This window comes from Triticum aestivum, chromosome 2A, assembly GCF_018294505.1.
Source record: "Triticum aestivum cultivar Chinese Spring chromosome 2A, IWGSC CS RefSeq v2.1, whole genome shotgun sequence".
NCBI classification, from domain to species: Eukaryota; Viridiplantae; Streptophyta; class Magnoliopsida; order Poales; family Poaceae; genus Triticum; species Triticum aestivum.
The window spans coordinates 281,586,426-281,610,290 of NC_057797.1; the positions used below are offsets into that span (position 1 = coordinate 281,586,426).

At 43.6% G+C, this 23,865-nt stretch overlaps 1 protein-coding gene across 1 annotated transcript in view; it reads right to left on the minus strand.

Moving 5' to 3' along the window:
• Positions 1-20,382: 20,382 nt before the first annotated feature.
• Positions 20,383-23,865, minus strand: part of LOC123188528 (transmembrane protein 184 homolog DDB_G0279555) — a 9,903-nt gene continuing 6,420 nt past the window's right edge. The window contains exons 2-5 of the mRNA XM_044600692.1: positions 22,509-22,795; positions 22,298-22,420; positions 21,472-21,762; positions 20,383-20,851 (exon numbers count right to left, since the gene is read on the minus strand). Coding sequence (XP_044456627.1) covers positions 20,648-20,851; positions 21,472-21,762; positions 22,298-22,420; positions 22,509-22,795 — 905 coding nt within the window. The 3' untranslated portion in view covers positions 20,383-20,647. The remainder of the gene's footprint in view (positions 20,852-21,471; positions 21,763-22,297; positions 22,421-22,508; positions 22,796-23,865) is intronic.

The window sequence follows — 23,865 nt, forward strand, 5'->3', positions numbered from 1 at the left end:
CTGCACATAAATAACACCATGGTAATTCTGCTAAAAACAGCGCCAGTCCGGGTTAGTTCCATTCAAATCATGCAAGTTAGAGTCCAAAACAAGGGCAGAAGTGTTTGGAAAAGTAGATACGACGGAGACGTATCAACTCCCCCAAGCTTAAACCTTTGCTTGTCCTCAAGCAATTAAGTTGATAAATTGAAAGTGATAAAGAAAAACTTTTACAAACTTTGTTTGCTCTTGTTGTTGTAAATATGTAAAGCCAGTTTTAAGTTTTCAGCAAAGATTATAACTAACCACATTCACAATAACGCTTAGGTCTCAAGTTTACTCATATCAATGGCATAATCAACTAGCGAGCAATAATAATAAATCTCGGATGACAACACTTTCTCAAAACAATCATAATATGATATAACAAGATGGTATCTCGCTAGCCCTTTCTGAGACCGAAAACATAAATGCATAGCACCTTTAAAGACCAAGGACTGACTAGACATTGTAATTCATGGTAAAAGAGATCCAGTCAAGTCATACCCAATGTAAACTAACAATAATGAATGCAAATGACAGCGGTGCTCTCCAACTGGTGCTTTTTAATTAGAGGGTGATGACTCAGCATAAAATTAAATAGATAGGCCCTTCACAGAGGGAAGCAGGGATTTGTAGAGGTGCCAGAGCTCGGTTTTTTAAATAGAGGCGAATAATAATTTGAGCGGTATACTTTTATTGTCAACATAACAACCAAGAGATGGCAATATCTTCCATGCTACACACATTATAGGCGGTTCCCAAACAGAATGGTAAAGTTTATACTCCCCCTTCCACCAACAAGCATCAATCCATGGCTTGCTCGAAACAACGAGTGCCTCCAACTAACAAGAGTCCCAGGGGGAGTTTTGTTTGCAATTATTTTGATTTAGTTTGCAGAAAGCATGGGACTGGGCATCCAGGTGACCAGCCATTTATCTCGTGAGTGAGGAGCGGAGTCCACTCCTCTTGAGAATAACCCGCCTAACATGGAAGATACGGACAGCCCTAGTTGATACATGAGCTATTCGAGCATACAAAACATGATATTTATTTGAAGGTTTAGAGTTCGGCACATACAAATTTACTTGGAATGGCAGGTAGATACCATATATAGGTAGGTAATGGTGGAGTCATTTGGAATAACTTTGGGGTTTATGGAGTTGGATGCACAAGCAGTATTCCCGCTTAGTACAGGTGAAGGCTAGCAAAATACTGGGAAGCGACCAACTAGAGAGCGACAACAGTCATGAACATGCATTAAAATTAATTGACACCGAATGCAAGCATGAGTAGGATATAATCCACCATGAACATAAATAACGTGAAGGCTATGTTGATTTTGTTTCAACTACATGCGTGAACATGTGCCAAGTCAAGTCACTTAAATCATTCAGAGGAGGATACCACCCTATCATACCACATCATAACCATTTTAATAGCATGTTGGCACGCAACGTAAACCATTATAACTCATAGCTAATCAAACATGGCATAAGAAACTATGATCTCTAGTTGTCATTGCAAACACATTTATCCATAATAGGTTGAATCAGGAACGATGAACTAATCATATTTACAAAAACAAGAGAGGTCGAGTTCATACCAACTGTTCTCATCTCAGTCAGTCCATCATATATCATCATAATTGCCTTTCACTTGCACGATCGAATGATGTGAATAATAATAATAGTGCATGTGCATTGTACTAAACTGGAATCTGCAAGCATTCAATAAACAGGAGAAGACAAGGCAATATAGGCTCTTTTGTCAGATCAACAATAATGCATATAAGAGCCACTTCAACAATTTAATTTATGGTCTTCTCCTATCGACCCCCAAAGAAAAGAAAAGAAATAAAACTATTTACACAGGAAAGCTCCCAACAAGCAAAAGAAGAACAGGAAATCTTTTTGGGTTTTATTTTTAATTACTACTACAAGCATGGAAAGTAAATTAATTAAAAGCTACAAGTAATTTTTTTGGTTTTTCTTAAGTTTAATTAAACACACAAGAAGAAAGCATAAATAGGAAAATAAACTAGCATGGATGATACAATGAAAAAGTATGAGCACCGACATCTAGCAATGAGTGTGTGAACCTGAATGTAATGTCGGTGGGAAATACGTACTCCCCTAAGCTTAGGCTTTTGGCCTAAGTTGGTCTATGGCCACGGTTGGCCTGGCGGATATCCGTAGTAGAAGTTGGGATTGTACTGAGATGCAGCGGCTATCGCCTCCTGAGCTCCAGCATGGCGACGAGCGGCCTCCCCTCTCCTCTCGTACTCATCTGCCTCCTCCCTGGTAATAACATATCTTCCTTTTGCCTGATGATCAAAGAAGGCAGGAGCAGGGAGAGTAATATGGACAGCACGGCGTCTGTCAATGATTAGTTGATACTGGAGAGGCGATTCATTCCTCTTGACAAACTGGTGGTGAACCATAGCATTAAAGTCTAGGTAAGCAGGAGGTAATTCAATATCATCTTCGTGTATGGATACACCAAGAAAATTAGCTATGCGGGTTGCATAAATTCCACCAAAGAAATCTCCATTAAATCTATTAAGATGCAACCTACGTGCAACAATGGCTCCCAGATTATAAGATTTGCCTTCTAACACAGCACTCCTAAGAATACTGAGGTCAGGGACACACATGTGACATGCCTCATCTTTACCGTTAATGCATCTACCTATGAAGAGAGCAAAATAATGTATGGCAGGAAAGTGAATGCTCCCTATGGTAGCTTGTGTTATATCTCTAGATTCTCCCACAGTTATACTAGCAAGAAAATCTCTAAATTCAGATTTGCGAGGATCCCTTATACTACCCCATTGTGGAAGTTTGCAAGCAGTGCTAAAATCCTCTAAGTCCATAGTGTAAGAATTTTCATAAAGATCAAACAGGACAGTTGGAGAATTACGTGAAGATGAAAATTCAAACCTCCTCACAAAGGAACTAGTGAGATTGTGATACTGGCTGCACTTCTCTTCTTCAAAGCTCACAAGATCAGCGTTACGCAAATATGCATTAAATTCTTCCTTAATTCCCACTCGATCCATAAAGTTCTCAGAAGGCCATTCACAAGGACGCACTGGAGCGTCTCTTGGTGGCTCATCATCAGCATCACGCATTGCAAGCCTGGGTCCTTGCTTCCTTGAAGAACCACCTTGGAACATTTTCCTAAGCATATTTCTTCCTCAAAGAACAATCTCCCCAAGCAGTTTTGTGAGAGGTGCTTTGAGCAAGGAGATCGAAAATGGCAGCAAAACGAGCTTGGACACGGGTTTGAGCTAGTTATTCGTGTTTGGGGGAGGAAGAAGAAGTGTATGGGTGAAAGGATAAGTGGAGGAGGGCCATCGTGGGCCCACGAGGTAGGGGGCGTGCCCACAGGGTAGGGCGCGCCCTCCACCCTCGTGGGCAGGTGGTTGACCCCCTGCTGTGTTCTCAGTGCCAAATATTCTCAAATATTCTGGAAAAAATCATATTTAATTTTCAGGGCATTTGGAGAACTTTTATTTTCAAGGTATTTTTATATTGCACGGATAATCAGATAACAGACAGAAAATATTTATTTTTATTTTATTTAATATAAATAACAGAAAGTAAAATGAGGGTACAGAAGGTTGTGCCTTCTAGTTTCATCCATCTCATGATCATCAAAAGGAATCCACTAACAAGGTTGATCAAGTCTTGTTAACGAACTCATTCCGAATAACATGGAACCGTAGAAATTTCGAATAACACTATGTTACCTCAACGGGGATGTGCACATCCCCAATAATAAGAATATCATATTTCTTCTTGACAGTAGGAAGAGGAAATTCGAAACCTCCAAATATAATCGATGGAATCTTTCCAATAGAGTTGATACTATGAACTTGAGGTTGTTTCCTCGGAAAGTGTACCGTATGCTCATTACCATTAACATGAAAAGTTACATTGCCTTTAGTGCAATCAATAATAGCCCCTGCAGTATTCAAAAAGGGTCTTCCGAGAATAATAGACATACTATCGTCCTCGGGAATATCAAGAATAACAAAGTCCGTTAAAATAGTGACGTTTGCAACTACAACATGCACATCCTCACAAATACCGACAGGTATAACAGTTGATTTATCAGCCATTTGCAAAGATAATTCAGTAGGTGTCAACTTATTCAATTCAAGTCTACGATATAAAGAGAGAGACATAACACTAACACCGGCTCCAAGATCACATAAAGCAGTTTTAACATAGTTTCTTTTAATGGAGCATGGTATAGTGGGTACTCCTGGATCTCCAAGTTTCTTTGGTATTCCACCTTTAAAAGTATAATTAGCAAGCATGGTGGAAATTTCAGCTTCCGGTATCTTTCTTTTATTTGTAATTATATCTTTCATGTACTTACCATAAGGATTGGTTTTGAGCATATCAGTTAATTGCATACGCAAAAAGATAGGTCTAATCATTTCAGCAAAGCGCTCAAAACCCTCGTCATCCTTTTTCTTGGATGGTTTGGGAGGAAAAGGCATGGGTTTCTGAACCCAAGGCTCTCTTTCTTTACCATGTTTCCTAGCAAAAAAGTCTTTCTTATCATAACGTTGATTCTTTGATTGTGGGTTATCAAGATCAACAGCAGGTTCAATTTCTATATCATTACTAGGTTGAGCATCATCATGAACATTATTATTAACATTATCACTAGTTTCAGGTTCATTACCAGATTGTGTTTCGGCATCAGAAATAGAAATATCATTTGGATTCTCAGGTGTTTCAGTAATAGGTTCACTAGAAGCACGCAAAGTCCTATCATTTTTCTTTTTCTTCTTTTTAGAAGAACTAGGTGCATCTATATTATTTCTCTGAGAATCTTGCTCAATTCTCTTAGGATGGCCTTCGGGATACAAAGGTTCCTGAGTCATTCTACCACCTCTAGTCATAACTCTAACAGCATTATCATTATCCTTACTATTCAATTCATTGAGCAAATCATTTTGAGCTTTAAGTACTTGTTCTACTTGAGTGGTAACCATAGAAGCATGTTTACTAATAAGTTTAAGTTCACCTTTAACATTATCCATATAATCACCCAAGTGTTCAAGCATATTTGAATTGTATTTCAATTGTCTACCAAAATAAGCATTAAAATCTTCTTTCTTAGCCATAAATCTATCAAACTCATCTAAGCATGGGCTAGCAAACTTAGTAAATGGGATTTCAGCTTTATCATATCTATAGAGAGAATTTACCTTTACTACCTATGTTGGGTTATCAAGACCATGAGTTTCTTCAATAGGTAAAGGATTAAGATCATATGTTTCTTCAATAGGCGGTAAATTAAGACCATGTATTTCTTCAATAGGAGGTAAATTCTTAACATCTTCAGCTTTAATACCCTTTTCTTTCATAGATTTCTTTGCCTCTTGCATATCTTCAGGACTGAGAAATAGAATACCCCTCTTCTTCGGAGTTGGTTTAGGAATAGGCTCAGGAACTGGCTCCGGAGGTGTCCAATTATTTTCATTTGCCAACATATTATTCAATAGAATTTCAGCTTCATCCGGTGTTCTTTCCCTGAAAACAGAACCAGCACAACTATCCAGGTAATCTCTGGAGGCATCAGTTAGTCCATTATAAAAGATATCAAGTATTTCATTTTTCTTAAGAGGATGATCAGGCAAAGCATTAAGTAACTTGAGAAGCCTTCCCCAAGCTTGTGGGAGACTCTCTTCTTCAATTTGCACAAAATTATATATATCCCTTAAAGCAGCTTGTTTATTATGAGCAGGGAAATATTTAGCAGAGAAGTAATAAATCATATCCTGGGGACTACGCACACAACCAGGATCAAGAGAATTAAACCATATCTTAGCATCGCCCTTTAATGAGAACGGAAATATTTTAAGGATATAAAAGAAACGAGTTCTCTCATCTTTAGTGAATAGGGTGGCTATATCATTCAGTTTAGTAAGATGTGCCACAACAGTTTCAGATTCATAACCATGAAAAGGATCAGATTCAACCAAAGTAATTATATCAGGATCAACAGAGAATTCATAATCCTTATCAGTAACACAGATAGGTGAAGTAGCAAAAGCAGAGTCAGGTTTCATTCTAGCACTTAGAGATTGCTTATTCCATTTAGCTAATAATCTTTTGAGTTCATATCTATCTTTGCAAGCTAAAATAGCTAAAGAAGCTTCTTGATCAAAAACATAACCCTTAGGAATAACAAGTGACTCTTCATCATCACTTTCATCAGTATTATCAGATTCAATATTTTCAATCTCTCTAGCCCTAGCAAGTTGTTCATCAAGAAAATCACCAAGTGGCACAGTAGTATCAAGCATAGAAGTAATTTCATTATAAGTATCATGCATAGCAGAAGTGGCATCATCGATAACATGCGACATATCAGAACGAATAGCAGAAGCAGGTTTAGGTGTCGCAAGCTTACTCAAAACAGAAGGTGAATCAAGTGCAGAGCTAGATGGCAGTTCCTTACCTCCCCTCGTAGTTGAGGGATAGATCTTGGTTTTTGGATCTCTCAAGTTCTTCATAATGATAAGCAGATATATATCCCAAGTGACTCAAAGAATAGAGCTATGCTCCCCAGCAACGGCGCCAGAAAATAGTCTTGATAACCCACAAGTATAGGGGATCGCAACAGTTTTCGAGGGTAGAGTATTCAACCCAAATTTATTGATTTGACACAAGGGGAGCCAAACAATATTCTCAAGTATTAGCAGCTGAGTTGTCAATTCAACCACACCTGGAAACTTAATATCTTCAGCAAAGTGTTTAGTAGCAAAGTAATATGATAGTAGTGGTAACGGTAGCAAAAGGTAACAGTAGTAAAAGTAGTGTTTTTGGTATTTTGTAGTGATGATAGCAATAGCAACGGAAAAGTAAATAAGCAAAGAACAATATATGGAAAGCTCGAAGGCAATGGATCGGTGATGTAGAATTATGCCGGATGCAGTTCATCATCTAACAGTCATAACCTAGGGTGACACAGAACTAGCTCCAATTCATCAATGTAATGTAGGCATGTATTCTGAATATAGTCATACGTGCTTATGGAAAAGACCTTGCATGACATCTTTTGTCCTACCCTCCCGTGGCATCGGGGTCCTAATGGAAACTAAGGGATATTAAGGCCTCCTTTTAATAGAGTACCGGAACAAAGCATTAGCAGATAGTGAATACATGAACTCCTCAAACTATGATCATCACCGGTAAGTATCCCGACTATTGTCACTTCGGGGTTAACGGATCATAACACATAATAGGTGACTATAGACTTGCAAGATAGGATCAAGAACTCTCATATATTGATGAAAACATAATAGGTTCAGATCTGAAATCATGGCACTCGGGCCCTACTGACAAGCATTAAGCATAGCAAAGTCATAGCAACATCAATCTCAGAACATAGTGGATACTAGGGATCAAACCCTAACAAAACTAACTCGATTACATGATAGATCTCATCCAACCCGTCACCGTCCAGCAAGCCTACGATGGAATTACTCACGCACGGTGGTGAGCATCATGAAATTGGTGATGGAGGATGGTTTATGATGACGATGGCGACGGATTCCCCTCTCCGGAGCCCCGAACGGACTCCAGATCAGCCCTCCCGAGAGGTTTTAGGGCTTGGCAGCGGCTCCGTATCGTAAAACGTGATGAATCCTTCTCTTTGATTTTTTTTCTCCCCTAAACACAATATATAGAGTTGGAGTTGGAGTCGGAGAGGCACCAGGGGGCCCACGAGGTAGGGGGCGCGCCCCCCACCCTCGTGGACAGGTGGTGGGCCCCCTGGCCTTCATCTTTTCCAGGTATTTTTTATATTTTCCAAAAAGTTGCTCCGTGAAGTTTCAGGTCATTCCGAGAACGTTTGTTTCTGCACATAAATAACACCATGGTGATTCTGCTAAAAACAGCGTCAGTCCGGGTTAGTTCCATTCAAATCATGCAAGTTAGAGTCCAAAACAAGGGCAAAAGTGTTTGGAAAAGTAGATACAATGGAGACGTATCATCGAGCATGTCATTAAGTCCTCGAAAGTGGCTATGAAGTGGGTGGTGGGTGGGACGTAAAATTCCCCGCTCTCAGCCCCTAGTCCACGCTGGGCATAGTTCGGACGTTGCTCCTCTGTAATGATGAGGGATCGCATTAAGTCCAGAGCCTCGCTTAAAGGCGAGGTTCGGTCAGGGAGAAGAGAGATCATGGAGTGTGGCAAGAAGAGAACTCTTTGGCCGAGCTCGCACGATGATGACTCCGAGGGTTCGGGGCCAGCATTCGGAGAGGAGTCCAGCTTCGTGATGATTGCAGGTGATACTGCTTCCTCCGGCTCTCCCGTACCAGGCTTAATAGTAGCAGAGAGTCCAACGGGCTCGGGAATCCCGTCTTCGGACCTAGGGACGTGCTCTGGATTTAAGGCCATAGCAGAGGTTGGGGTCGCGAACCCTTGGAAGATCAAGTCTCCTCGGATATCAGCGACATAATCCAGATTTCCAAAACTAATCTGGTGACCTGGGGCATAGTTGTCGATTTGCTCTAGATGGCCAAGCGAGTTGGCCCGCAGTGTGAGGCCACCGAACACAAAGATCTGGCCGGGGAGAAAGACCTCCCTCAGGGCCGCTTTGTTGTAGATGACTGATGGAGCCATCGAACCTTCTGGCGACGACACAATAGAACTCTCAATGAAAGCACCAATGTTGGTGTCAAAACCGGCAGATCTCGGGATGGGGGTCCCGAACTGTGCGTCTAAGGATTGATGGTAATAGGAGACAAGGGACACGATGTTTTACCCAGGTTCGGGCCCTCTTGATGGAGGTAATACCCTACGTACTGCTTTGATTGACTTTGATGAGTACAGGGGTTACAAGAGTTGATCTACCACAAGATCGTAATGGCTAAACCCTAATTGTCTAGCCTGTATGATTATGATTGCCTCTATGGACTAAACCCTCTGATTTATATAGACACCAGAGGGGGCTAGGGTTATACATAACTTGTTTACAGAGAAAGGAATATTCACATCCGCATGCTAAGCTTGCCTTCCATGCCAAGGAGAGTCCCATCCGGACACGGGAGGAAGTATTCTGTCTTGTATTTCCATGGCCCATTAGTCTGGCCCATGTCACATAGCCCGGACGCCCGAGGACCCCTTAATCCAGGACTCCCTCATCGAGGACCTCCACGTAAGCGGAGCGGCGCCGAAATCAATGAGCTGTTGAAAAACTGGGAATAGTGCCCCGCGCCGGGAAAGACAATGAAAAAGGTGCCGGAGCCGCTGCTGAAGGTATGGAAGACAAGGTCTGTGTTCTAGGACTTGGAGTACTGGCACAAACTCGACACACCTCATTGCCTTGATCGAATGCATATCTATAAGAATGTCCTTGAGATCTTGCTCGCGACACTGATGAACATGCCGGATAAGACCAAGGATGGGCCGAAGGCAAGAAAAGACTTGCAAAATTTGAATATCAGGGAAGATCTGCACATGCCGCCCCCTAAAAAGACAGACAAGACAGAGACGGAGACAGAGGCGCGGGAGAAGAAGGGCAAGAAAGTAAAGGAAGAGGATTATTGCCCCCCTTCTTGCTTCACCTTAAGTCAGGCTGAGATCGATCAATTCTTTAAGTGCCTTACCGGAGTCAAAGTTAGTTCCGGTTACTGTGGCAAGATAAGCAGATATCTAGACACAGATAAGAAAAGGTTCAGCGGGATGAACTCCCATGACTGTCATGTGATGATGACATAGATACTACATGTTGCCCTTAGAGGGATAATGGACAAGCACGTCCGTGACACGCTTATTGGTCTCTGCAACTTTTTTGACGTCATCTCTCGAAAGTCGATCAATGTGAAGCAGCTCCGCAGGCTACAGGAAGAGATTGTTGTGATACTGAATGAGCTTGAGATGTACTTCCCGCCCGCGTTCTTTGACGTCATGGTGCATCTGTGTGTCCATATTGTGGACGACATAATAGATCTGGGGTTGTCATTCCTGCACAACATGATGCCGTTGAGAGGATGAATGGGATCATCAAAGGATTCGTTCGTAACATGTCCCGTACGGATGGAAGCATCGTCCAGGGCTATCTGACACAAGAGTGCATCTTTTTCTACGAGAATTTTCTATATGGTGCAGACCAGCCGCCTGGTGTTGGTGTTGGTTTGCCTGTTAACAAGCACGATGGGAGACTCGAAGGAGAAGGTCACTCCAACGATCGCAGGGAACTGCATGTGGCATACTCGGATAGACGCAACGACTTTGACAGAGCAAACTTGGTAGTGCTACGACACCTAGACGAGGTAGATCCTTTCGTGGCACTACACAAAGAAATTATCGCAAAGAAGTATCGTGACCGGGGGGTATGCAGGACGAACGCTGAAGTTACTAGAGAGCACAACTCCACTTTCCTACATTGGTTCAAAGAGCATATTATTGCTAATCCCCCGGAGGAGGGCTCTAAGGATGGATTGCTCATATACGCCTTAGCACATGGCCCCTTGCCGAACCTCGTCACCTATCAGGCATATGATATCAATGGATACACGTTCTACACAGAGGCCAAAGATATGGACAGTGATGATTAGAACTCAGGAGTGACGATGGAATGCATGACCGGCAGCGACCACAACGCAACTAAGAGATTTTACGGAAGGGTCGAGGAGATCTGGGAGCTTGACTACTCTGAACTGCACAACACGACGATGTTCCGTGTCAGATGGGCTAAGAATGTCAAAAGAGAAAACCGGTATTTCACTACCATGACTATACCCAACGCCAAGAGCGCTACCGTGAATGCTATCGCAAAAAATGAGCCACGGGTACACGCTAAGCACGTGACACAATGCTTCTTCATAACCGACCCGCGCAATCCCAGCCGTGTTGTCATGAGGAGAGGCAAAAGAAACATCATTGGAATGGATGGAGTCGCCAACAAAGAAGACTACGATCAATACGGCAACCTAATGAGGGAAGATGACGATGACGATGAAGTATACGTCAAAAGAAGAATCAATACTACATTACCTAAGAAAAATCACACTCCATGGAAACGCAAAAGTCACAATGAGGGGCTCAATTATTCTTCAACAAATAAGAAGGTAAAGAAGCTCACTAAAAACAAAAACGTCAACGCTGAGGAACCTAATGTTATCGGTCAAATGATGTAATATATATGTTCCTATTTTGTATACACACTTAGCCATTATGCATGGGTCCAATGATGTAATATATATGTTCCTATTTTGTATACATACTTAACCGTCAAATGATGCAATATATATCACCTTCCCTTCGTTCACTGTTCTCAGAAAAAAAAGTGAGAGAAAATAAAGGAAAAAGAAAATAGAAGAAAACAAACAGGAAAACTGCTATAGGTACTGGTAATAGCAGTAGCGCTTTTCTGAAAAATAGCTACAGGTAGTCAAGGTAGCAGTAGCGTTCACCGCTATAGCTACCGACCCCGACCCTGACCCCGGCCCCAGCGCTCGACCCCGACTCCGACCCTGGCCCCGATCCCGACCCTGACCCCTCCCAACTTCAGCCGTCGTTGGGCCTGCACCCTCTATAAGCCCCCACCGCTCCTCCTCTCTCTGCTAGCTAGGGTTCTTTGGTTAATTTACTTAGGTTTTAGTTAGGGCAGTAGGTTAATTAGGTTATCTATTTAGTTATGAATTTAGCTAGGTTTTTTAGTTTAAGTAATTGTTTCTATTTAAATTTATAGTGCTAGTTAGTTAATTAGAATTAGTATTTTTAAAAACAGAATTAGTTTAAGCAATTGTCCAAATCAACATCCCTTGTTAAAGCAAATTAGTTTAAGCAAATTTGAATTTTACTTTCAAATATTGTTATGACTTCTTGCATTTTTCTTCAAGTTCTATATTTTTCTTCCTTTTATATGCAAATTTGAAGTGGACATGTGATATGTGGACATGTGATGTTTTGGACATGTCATATTTTGAATTTGGATATGTCATTTGGACATGTGATGTTTTGGACATGTCATATCTGGAAAATGATGATTATGTGCAGGGTAAATGATCCGAGTGGCCTATGTTACGCTGGAATGTTGATTCATTTCCATTCTGGTGAATTTCAGGCGCTCGACATGTCCATTTTTTAGTGAAGGTCATGCCAAAATTTTCCATGAATTTTGGCATGACCTGTGCTAGATAGTAGGCATATCGAGTGTCGGGAGTTGCTGGGAAACGGCATTCCAGCAAACATAGATCTTTCTTATGTCATTTCCCTTTTTATTTCATAGTTTTAGAATTAAACGAGGAGACTTAATCATAGGAAAGATGTCGAACAACGAAGAAACCGGGCCTTCTGACCAAGATGCAGACGAGATGGATTATGATGGTGAACAAGAGTACCTCGACTATTTGTCTGCTGAGCACAATCAAGGTTTGCAGGTCGGCCTCGATGATGGTACTGACATCGACATCGACACCGACGGCGTCGGCACCGATGGCGGCGCCGAGACCGGCGGGGGAGGTACCGGTGGGGAAGATACCGGTGGGGAAGGTACCGGCGCTGATGCCGCTACCGAAAAGAAGAAGCAGAAGAAGCAGAGGATACGAAAACCTAACAAACTAGGCATTGGATAACTGGTGATCACAAAGATGGCACCTGGCAAGTTTGAGCCATTAGAGCCGGAAGAACCTCACAAGTGCTATGGGAACCAAGTAGGATGCATCCTACAGGAATGCGCGAGCATCAACGACGATGACTTAAGGAGTAAAGAACATTTGAGGCAGTTGCTCCTGACGAAGTTGCACAAGAGATTCAAGTTCCCCGACCGGGATGATAACATAGAACAACCGTGGGATGATCCGAAGATGAAAAAGATTAACAATCACTCCATGGGCATGTTCAGCAATGATTTGGCCTCCTGGAAAGGGAGGGTGAAACAAGCTATTGAGGCTAAGGAACCCCTGTCCAAGATTCTGGAGGAAAATCCGACACTTACGGAAGAGTAGTTCAAAAAGTTCAAGGACACTTATGCTACCGAGGCAACCAAGGCTAAGGCTGCGAAATTCAAGAGCCTTCAGCAAATGAACACGGGAAAGCATTGCCTGAAAAGTTGTGGCTACCTCGGTAAAAGGCCCATATGGGATAAGGAGGACGCGAAACGTGAAGCCGCGGGTCTCCCAGACCCCTTCACAAAGTTCACCAACCCCTTGGAGCGTGACTTCATCAGGGCCCGCTACAAGTGGGACAAGGAAAAGAAGGTTTTTTACACGGACCAGATCACGAGGAAATTGATTAGACTACTAGTAATTATTCTTTTACCACCTTACATTTAGCTCCAGATCTAGTCGACTATACATTCGTAAACGGTTCATGTTCCTTCTGCAGGAGAAGCAACACCAGCTTGCAGCCGAAAGCCCTACTTCTCCGATGAGGCCCAAGTGGGACACCCCTATCAACCGGGCCTTGAACGAACTTAAGGGACTCCCTTTGGGACATCGGCCGCAATATGGTCATGTGCACGGCGCCAGAGACGGCGCCACGTGGAAGATGTTTTACAACGAGGGCCCGGAGGCCAAGAAGCAGAAAAGGAAGTTTAGTTAGGCGGACATCGACGAGAAGGTGAAGCTTGCGTTCGAACAAAAAGCAGATGAGGACGCAAAAAAAGCAGAGGAGAAAAATGAGTTGCTACAGCAGGCAGTCAATGCCGTTGTAACTGCCTGCAGAAATGATTTTGCTACTAACTTGGTCCCGTCTATCATCAACTAGATCAAGGAAAGTCCAGACAAGAACGTACATGATTTCCCATTGCCCAGTTTCGTCGCGAGCAACTCCGTGAACAACAACACCACCGCACCATCACTTGCTCATGCAAGCGGGCCTCCTCTCGCACCCGCACCTGCTCATAGCAGCTCGTCCTTAGTCTTTGGCGCGCTAGGCAGGCCTTCGTCTTTGGTTGAGCTCGACGCCCTCACGGTAATTACATGTCGCACGAACATATATATCTAGAACATTCCATTTCCGTTGCCTTTCGGATGTTTAACGCTGCAGACATGTGTTTGCAGGCCGACGAAACCCCGTGCACCGTACTCTACTTGATCAAAGGCCAGAAGGTGGACGTGGGAAAGGGGTGATAACGAAGCCCTTGGATCTCATGTTCCACAACCAGCTGATGCCCGCTGGGCACTTCAGGGTTACCTTGTCGAGTGTGACATCGGGGCACGAGGATTTGCCTCCTCCATTACGCCTAGGGGGAGACGACGACAAGATCCCGCCGCGGATTGGAAGCTGCAAGGGTTGGGTGCTGCTATGGCCGAAGAATCTTCTTCGTCTAGAGTCGGCCGAGAGCACACCAATAACCACACATCAACAAGCATGTATGGAGACCACCACCCCACCTACGCAATTACCAGCTCTTGTAGTGTCGGGTGAGAGCGGCGAACGACATGATGAAGGGGATGCAATAGTACTAGCTGATGTAATCGGTCCCGTAGAACAGAGAATGGATGATGAGACGGAGGAGACGGAGGACCCAATGGGTTTCTTCAATACAAACGCGTATGAGGGTGACTTAGATATGATGAGTCAACCATATGACGAATCAGGCTATCAGCATGCTAATGAGGATATGGATGATCTGCCCGGGCAAGAACGTCATAGTAGGGATTGCAAGAAGTCTCTCTTCATGAAATCCTCACAGGACACGCCTGAAGATGCCGCCTCAACACAGGCTCAACTAGCCGGGGGGTCGTACAGTGCCTAGCCCGGCAACACTGGGGCAGGGGTTAAGGAAGGGTATGGAAGGTGTGCCCAAGAAAAAGGAGAGGAAGAGACCGGGGAAGATAGCTGCCTCCAAACAAGCCAGAGCACATAGCAGCTAGACGGTGGATTCTGAAGAGCGTGTACCCGTGAAAGGTGCGGCCATATTCCATCTCATGCGCGAGCCGATGCTACCGTCAAAACCGCTAGAGGCACTATCAGGGGATCTCAGGAGACTGCACGACCATGTGCTGTTGACTGAGAAAAGCCTACTAGCCTCGAAGGATCCAAGATATCCGATATACGTAGCTCGTGAGCCTGAGAGGAAGTGCTACGTCGACACACGGCCCACGGAGGTGTTCTTCATGCGGTTTGACCATATGTTTGAGATGTTTCTGACAAGGCGGCTCGATTTTACAATCGTCCACCTTTTTGTGCTACATATGAGCTCCGTCATGAAGAGAGAAGAAGTCTCGCAAATCTGTGTTGCAGATCCGTACTACATGCACGAGTCTTTCTTAAGTCTCGGCTACTTTGAGCGTGATACTGCTAGGGACTACCTCCAAAACTTCATGGTACAGAATAAGGACCAGGAAATTGTCCCCCTGCCTTATCATCCAAAGTAAGTCAGTTCCGGACAACCCTTTCGTACATTTCAATCATTCCTTCTCGTTCATATGGAGAATAATTTGAGGTGTCTTTTCCCCGCAGCAACGGGTGCGCCGTGCTTATCGTTCTTTACCCGCGAGTCTCCCACGCCGTGTATTTCGACCCTACCAGAGACTACGAAAATAAGGACTACACCCACATAATGAATATTCTAGATGATGCTCTCCAAGGCTTTAGCATTAGGGGTGGCCACCTGCAGATCAGGAAACAAAGGAACAAGAAGTTGGGTTTCTCACATAAAACTAACTTTTGATGCATCCATGTCCCAAAACCAAGCAAGAAAGATGGATTCTACCTCCTCCATCTCATGATTGAGTCCAACACGGATCACCAAAAGCTTCGTATGACAACCAGAAATGATGATCATATCCGCAAATGGGTTGAATCTCATGGAGAAGCGGATTATAAACTTAGAGATGACTTCTTTCGCATCCAAAGGGACATTGCGACGATCATCATGAAAGAAGTCGTCGATGAGAAGGGGATGTTCCACCACAGCCCTATATCGCAAGCTGACTCCGAACTCACATAGGCATGCAATGTCATGACCTCACGCCGTTCAAGAAGCTAGGGTCCATCCTTGATGATATGGAAGGATGGAACTTCTAGTGATTTACGATGCCGGTGACGATGATATGTGTCGGTTGAACTTGTATACTTTCTGTAGCGATTAAACTTTGTGATGTCCGCGGTCCCTGCTGAACTTGCGTAACACTACTTTGTTAGTTTGGGTACGATGACATGCTTACCTCTAGTTAATTAGTTTGCGTGCTATATGTTGCATCTAGTTGCTAACCCTTCGTTTTCGTGTTGCTCTGGTATATTTTGTTGCATATGATCGTACATTCTCTTGATGAAGATGCATCTCTAACAGGTACCTAGATTCTTGATGGCGAAGCAGTGCTATGTCATGTACGAAGGGAAGGTTCCTGGAGTGTACGACGAGTGGTATGAGTGTCAGGCGCAAGTGGAGGGGGTCTCGGGAGCCAGACATAAAGGATTCAAAAGCGAACAAGAAGCACAAGCTAGTTACTTGAGGTTCATGCTAGCGCGAGAGAGGCCTCATAACCGCCGCCTCATGTACTGCATAGTTCCGCTATCACTCATAGTGATAGCACTTCTTGCGTATATCATTGTTTAGATGGATGACGTTGTAATTGCAAGTATTCGAGACTTGCATGTATCGCTATTTTCGAGATGATGACGAGAGACCACTTTGTGTTGGATGATGATTAAGATGAGACTATTTGTATATATATGCTATGGTTACATTTGTGGTCCCGCAGCCATTTGTATGTGTAAGATGATGACATTTGTATGTGCTAAAGATTCTTGTATAAAGCCTGTTCAAATACAAAACAAATATGCAGAAAAAAAACTAATAAAATTAGCAGTAGCGGGTGGAGAAAAGTTAGCAGCAGCGTGCCGCTAGCAGTAGCGCAGCCTAATTAAGTGCGCTAGAGCTATTAGCAGTAGCACGCTTTCGTATTGCTCGCTGCTGCTACGCTTGCATAGCATTAGCGCGGGCGAACACGCGTTGCTGCTACAGGTTAGCTGTAGCGTCGTATCAGTAGCGCGGGTCCCCGCGCTACTGCTATACCTAAAACCCACGCTGCTGCTAGGCTTTTCCCTAGTAGTGGTTGTAGCACTTCCGTGTGATAAATAGTGTCGAACCCACAAAGAGCTAATAGGAAGACACTATCAACCCCGCAACTATGTTGTCTACGTAGCTACATTCGCACCCAAACCTTAGTTCAGAAATAGCGGGATGATAATAAACGGGGGTTTTAACTAGACTACAAAGTATGAGAGAAAATATACTAAACTAGAACACAAAGTAGAAGGGATTGTACGTGTATGATTGCATAGAGCAAAAGGCGGTATCCAGGCTTTCGGTCTCACTAGTACTAGAGGAGCGTCTTAGTGGCATACAAGTATTATAAACTACTAAACGTTCTCCTAGGGTTTGCATCCACAGGGCTGTCAATAATACACAATGGAATCAAAGGATCATGAAGTTCATCTATCTACACCGTGTAAGTGCATGTAACATACATGCAACGCGAAAGAGAGTAAATACTAAACTAAGCTACAAAGAATAGTTGTGCTTACTAGATCATACCTCAACCTAGAAACGAATTAATTACCCCAACATAGATGAACGGCACACAAAGAGGAATGATTTATTGTTGCCATCAACATGTTTAATCTTACAAAATACAAGTACGAGGATGGAGATGGAGATGGCCACCGGCGCCTGGTGATGGTGGCGGCGCCTCCTTCTCCTCCTCTCGCGTGGCCTTCATGGTGATGGTGATGGAGAGAGAGAGAGAGAGAGGCCTCCCACAAGGTGAGATGGGAGAGCCTCCCGGCGGCCATGTGGACTTGTGTGGGAATGAGGATGATGGTTACAATGGCTAGGGTTGGAGCTCTTCATATACGAGGCCCCCTCGGGGTCTTCTCCATTGATGTAGCATCCTCCCTTTTATCCAAGGATTCTAGGGGAGTCAAATCTACGCTCAAAGGATGCCTTATCTGCCAAGGATACCATGGAAACAAACCGGGATGGAATTGGAGCAAGATCGGCAATACGAAGCTGTGTGGAGATTGTACGAGCGGCTTTGCTCGCATGGAAGGGTGCCATACGTTCTCTATTCCGGGAGCACTTTCGCATTTTGGTTGTCATTCCTTCATATGAACTCTGATTTTGACGTTCTTGGGCTCGTTGGATTGGTAGAGAAAAGCCCGATGTGTATGGGGCCCTGGATCTTCAATATGGGCACCTTAATAAATGTCAAAACATCAAAATACTTCATAGGGCCTTCATCTGGTGCCTGGAACTTCTCAGGTTTGACTCTCAACTTGGTTATTTTGATGTGCCAAGTCCATGAAGATGCCAATACACCTACAAAGACCACGATAGCGTTGGTAGGACGAATAGGGTAGATGTGTGTATACGTGGTACGCACGCACGGAGCCCTGGGCATGCACGTACGAGCGCATACACCGTAGCCGTATTTATGCGTGCGTACGGTACAGGGCGATGTCCGGGCAAGGTCCTCAGCCGCACGCGCGCGTGGCCGGGTGAAAATGGATCGGGTCCGGCTGATAAAACCCGCAGGAAGGCGTAAAGACCAACGCGCGGAATGGGTCAGGGTTTTTTGTTTTTTGCGTACAGTGTGCCAGTGTGCGTACGGCCTGGCTAGGGAGTGGTACAGTACAGTACCAGCCAGCGAGTCGGAGTCTATTGGCGGTGGGCACGGGAGAGAGAGAGGGAGACCAGCGACCAACCAGGCCTCGGGTCTGGGCTGAGCTCTAGCTAGGCCTAGGCCTAGGCGTAGGCCTGCGGTTGCACGTGATCCAAGGCCGCTTTGTCAGTCGCTCGCTCGCTCGCTGCGATCACTCACCGACTGAATAAAGTTGCTCTGCTGCCACAAGTGAAAGGCCTTCATATACTCTTCGCTTCGACTCTCACCTCACCTCACACAAACACGCTCTCGAGATTTTTTCTGCCATGCATGATCGCCCCTCTCTCTCTCTCTCTCTACATCTTTTTCCCACTGCCCTCTCGGTGTCAGTCACTGTGCGATCCGGGGGGCCCTGGATCGATCGATGGCCTGCCTCCGCGTGCAGACAAGGTTCCCAGTTACGATCCTCAGCACCTTTTTTTTGGTGAGTGCGATATGGTGGTGTCTGGCGTGGCGTGGCATGCGCCAGTGCACCATCCTTAACACCGTGTATGTCTCGCGAAAATAATGATGCTCCAAATCCTACCCCGTCCCAAAAAGAAAACGAAAAAAAAAATCTGTGTTTATGGTGAAATTTTCAGGCAGCGGGCATAGTGGTAATTTCCACCAATTCTCAGCCTCCAGTTGCTTTTGAGTGGCACCACTTCTTTTTTTCGAATAGGAGGCATACCCTAGCCTCTGCATCTCTTGATGCACACAGTCATTTATTAAAATTAAGTTACTTCTACTCTTTGGAGCAGTAGATATACAGTAATAATGGAAGAGGGCAAGAGGGGAAAAATACTTACTGGAGTGTGGAGTCTACAGGAGACTGGGTGCGTAGGCTAGGACAAGAGGAGAGATGAGACTTGTGACCATGGTTAAAAGCTGGGGTAGCATAGCTGATGAAAAAGGTCACGGGACAAAGGGGCCGTACTAGGAATCTACAGGAGTTGCACATGACCCCACGTACACGTACACCACACACACCAGTCAGTGGCCGTGCCCACCATGCCACTGTGTGCGGTCCGCTCCCCTTTCAGGTACCACCTATACAGTAGACAGACTGGACCCCAACCAATCACTTCCATGTTCCACTCTCTTTTCGCTCCTCCTTTTTCTCTTCACTTCTCTTTCGCACTCTCACAACATACTATGCGAGTGATCCATCCAAACCACACCGCAACATACTCTCTGCAAAACCACGAGCACCAGGGAGCTCCTTTTCAAAATAGTACAATTTTCCACAACGTGAGAAAAATCGAAATATCCTGTCAACACTCGTACACGTGTTGTATATCACGTATGTGCAAAATTTCTTAACAACATACTCCCTCAGTTTCTAAATGTAAATCTTTTTAGAGATTCTAATTTAAACTATCTATATAGAAATTTTCAGGCAGCGGGCATAGTGGTAATTTCCACCAATTCTCAGCCTCCAGTTGCTTCATATGTACTAGTTCATATTGAAATCTCTAAAAAGACTTACTCCCTCCGTCCCATAATATAACGCTCTTATATTATGGATGGAGTATTTAGGAATGGAGGAAGTACTTTCACACAAGGCATACAAAAGAAAAGACAAATATGTATTTCTAAAATGCCTTCTCAACTTTTTAAAATTTAAAGCACCAAGCTCCTTGGAGCTCGGTCACCAAAAGTCCACACTCCTGAAAAAAAAACACCTTATGTAGTGCTGCGTTAAGTTCAGCAAACAACATGGACACACCATGATTTCAACACGAAACCAACATTTATTCAGGACTCCACTTCGGAGCGGAAAAAACTCCAAAATTCTCCTTATTCGGGCATTACATAGTTTCACAGCGCAGATAACAGTGGCATTCCTCTATGTTCCTGATCATCTCGTTTTTCTAATGTTCAACGTATAACGGCTCACTCTACACGTGCCCATAAGGAAGTACTCATGTCTATAACATATCCCCAGCACATACACACAAAACCATACAAGAACAAGCTGCTTATGTTGCTTGGCGGGTCATTCATTCTTCTTCTCGAATTTTGCCTTGTCAGCGCCACTGTACGGAGCAACGTGATACGCGTACTGCTGGAGAACTGAGAAAATGACCATTTCCAGGATAATCAACACATTCTGGATTGCCTCCTGGATGTGCTCCACGTCCAGCCAGAAATGGTGAGATTGAATAACCCCTACACCAGCCAAAACATCCAACGCACAGCCCTGCAAAAACACAATACCATTCAAGATTCAGGAGTTTGATCATATTTCATTTGATAGAGAAAGTAACTGTGTTACAAAATGGAACAGGTGTTGTATTCGGATACTGCTTTTAATTCCCTACAGTGAACAAGTGCATGTTAGAATGTTGCGTGAAGCATCCATAGACAATAGGGTTCACTCACAGCTCACAATAAAAGTCCACAGAAAATCTCTACTGCAACGAAGTTGTGCGTTAAAAAGGTGAACCAGTTAACTGATTTATACTCGTAAACATTTACGGCAAGGCATGGGAAACTAAACTGCAGATGAAACTCCTAGATTGATAATCATCAGCTATAACAAAATAAGGTGATTAAATACCATGCAGAGCAAAATCCAAAGAGTGAGTGAGAGAAGAAGCTTTGCGCAAAATCATCACAAATATGGAAGGAACATAAGGTCTAAACTATCAATCAACATTACTAAACCAATATCGCTTCCTCAGCCAAATGTTCAGACGCAATAATTAAGACAAACTGGTGTACATTACATCAATAGCATTCAGATACACAGAAAACTAACCCCAAAGATATTTATAAGAAAATTAAGTCTTTCCAGCCAGCAGAGGATGTGATTTTTACCTGCCAGAAAGAGAAGAAGACTATCCCTTTGATGCACAAGAACTTAGCAAGAGGCTTGTGAGGTGCCAGCTCCTTAGCAAACAAGTGATAGAATATGACCAAGGCATATAATGCCATGGAGACTGAAAAGTTAAGTATAATTGTGAAGGTCCAGCTGACCCAGCTGGGGTACAACCCAAGCAGCTGAAGTGCAACAATCAGAATGGAGCATACTGGCCTAACAACAACAAATTGCCAGGTCCAGTACTTCAGAAGCTTAAGTGTCTTGTGCTCCAACCGAACATTACGGGGCTGCCAAAGTGAAGCATATAGGTTACTTTCAGTACACACAAAGTAAAACTACTGGACAAGGTGTAAAGCCTAAATCAACAGTATTGCCAATAGCTTCCAGATTACATATGCCAGTTATAGGTGCAAATATGCAATTATGGACAAATGATGCAAAGGAAAGTTCAGAAGACAACAACATTCAAATGCATATAGGAAAATTTAGTGAACAACACATGAAGAAATGGAGGTTAAAATCATAATTTAAGCATGCATGACTACACATAGGTACATGCTTCAATTAAACAGATATTACCAACTGAATTAGTACTTTGTGGATGGAATATATAAACCTTTCTGTTAACACCATGAATCCTTTTAATATTATTGAGTAATACAGCATCCTTCAGATATGGTAAGGCTCAGTATGGGTATGCACCTAGGACCCCTTATTAATTTGTCATTAATAGTGCAGGTTGCATTACAAAAATTCAAGAGCAGATTACCGGAACACTCATCAAATATTCTATAAGTGTATAGAAGGGTGTAAGAAAGATACCAGGAAAAGAGAAACAGGGAAAGAATGATGAAGCACCCTCCCTTTGATTTCATCAGGTACAATGTTTCTACTGATAGATATATTTAAGTAGCTGTACATCAATGCCAGAAACTTAGCAATAACCTGCAGAATTGAAATAAAAAATAGAAGGAAAAGTGAGTGAAATCACAAACTTCAGGTGAAAAAATGCCATCAACCTAAGAGGACTCACCAGTGCTTCATAGCATTCTTTAACAGACTCCAAGCATGTAAAAAATGTTTTGCTTCCCTTAATATCCAGAAGACCAGCAAAGGAAGTTATAGCATACAATGGAGGCATCAGCACTATAATGAGTATAGCCTTCTGCTCTTTGGGATTTTTCCAATAGAAAAGATGCTGTGATACCAGCTGTACTGTGAAATGCATAGACAACATTACACAACAAGCTGCTCCAAGGAGGGTAAGAGTTGGAGGATCCATTTTCGTAAGATCCATCCCCGGGAACATCGACATAGTGCCTGAAGATATTGATACCCATATTAATTCATCAGTGATATGAACTTAAGCTAATGATTATTCAAAAATACATAGCATGAGAACAACAAAACACCAAGATCATTCCATTTGTATGATCATTTTTTGAACGCAAGTTGGGTTCTAGGTTCATACTCTAAACTGCTTCACATAATAATGTTTCTGTGATTAAGTTTGGTTGGCGAGGCATTTTTTAACTCCATTTTCATAAGCATGGAAGCAAACATAAAGCAGAACACAATGAACACATAACTCAAAACGTAATGAGCCGATATTCAAATTATCTTATGCCATACTAACAAATGCATAGCAAGATATGTCAGAGATTTTCTACACTAATGAAAGCAGGTCAAGATATTCCTCAAAGAACTTCCACCATGTGCAGTAATTACATCACCAACCCAGTGATTACAGGTAGGTGGACTGAACTGTCAGTTGATTGGTATGAAACAACAAAAAAGAAGGCACCAGGTGGGAATGAAATACCTTGCAATTGTGATATTTTTATTGATGAAAGTTCTCTGGAAAATGAGCAAATAAAGAACGGACACTTTATGATACTATTATTCATTTCCAGTATTAATATTTTGATAATGGGCGCTTCTATTTATAGAAGGGGAGCCTCGGCGCAGCGGTAAATCTGTTGCCTGGTGACCATGAGGTCACGGGTTCGAGTCCTGGAAACAGCCTCTTGCAGAAATGTAGGGAAAGGCTGCGTACTATCGACCCAAAGTGGTCGGACCCTGCGGAAGCAGGAGCTACGTGCACCGGGCTGCCCTTTTTTATGCTTCTATTTATCTAATCCCCGCGTCAAGCCAATACAACCACACAAGACTTTAAACAGACATGTCGCTCCCGCGGGCGACTCCGGGAGCCAACCCTAGCACCGCCTCTTCTCGACCCCCACCCCAGCCTCTTTCTCCCGCGTGCTGGAGGTGTATGTTGCGGGGCGCGACCTCCCGCGGCGACGGCGTCTGGCCCTCCCCTCGACGGCCTGGCGTCCCGGTGGTGTTGCTCCCCCTCCCTGCAGCAGCTCGTGGGGTTCCTGGGTGGG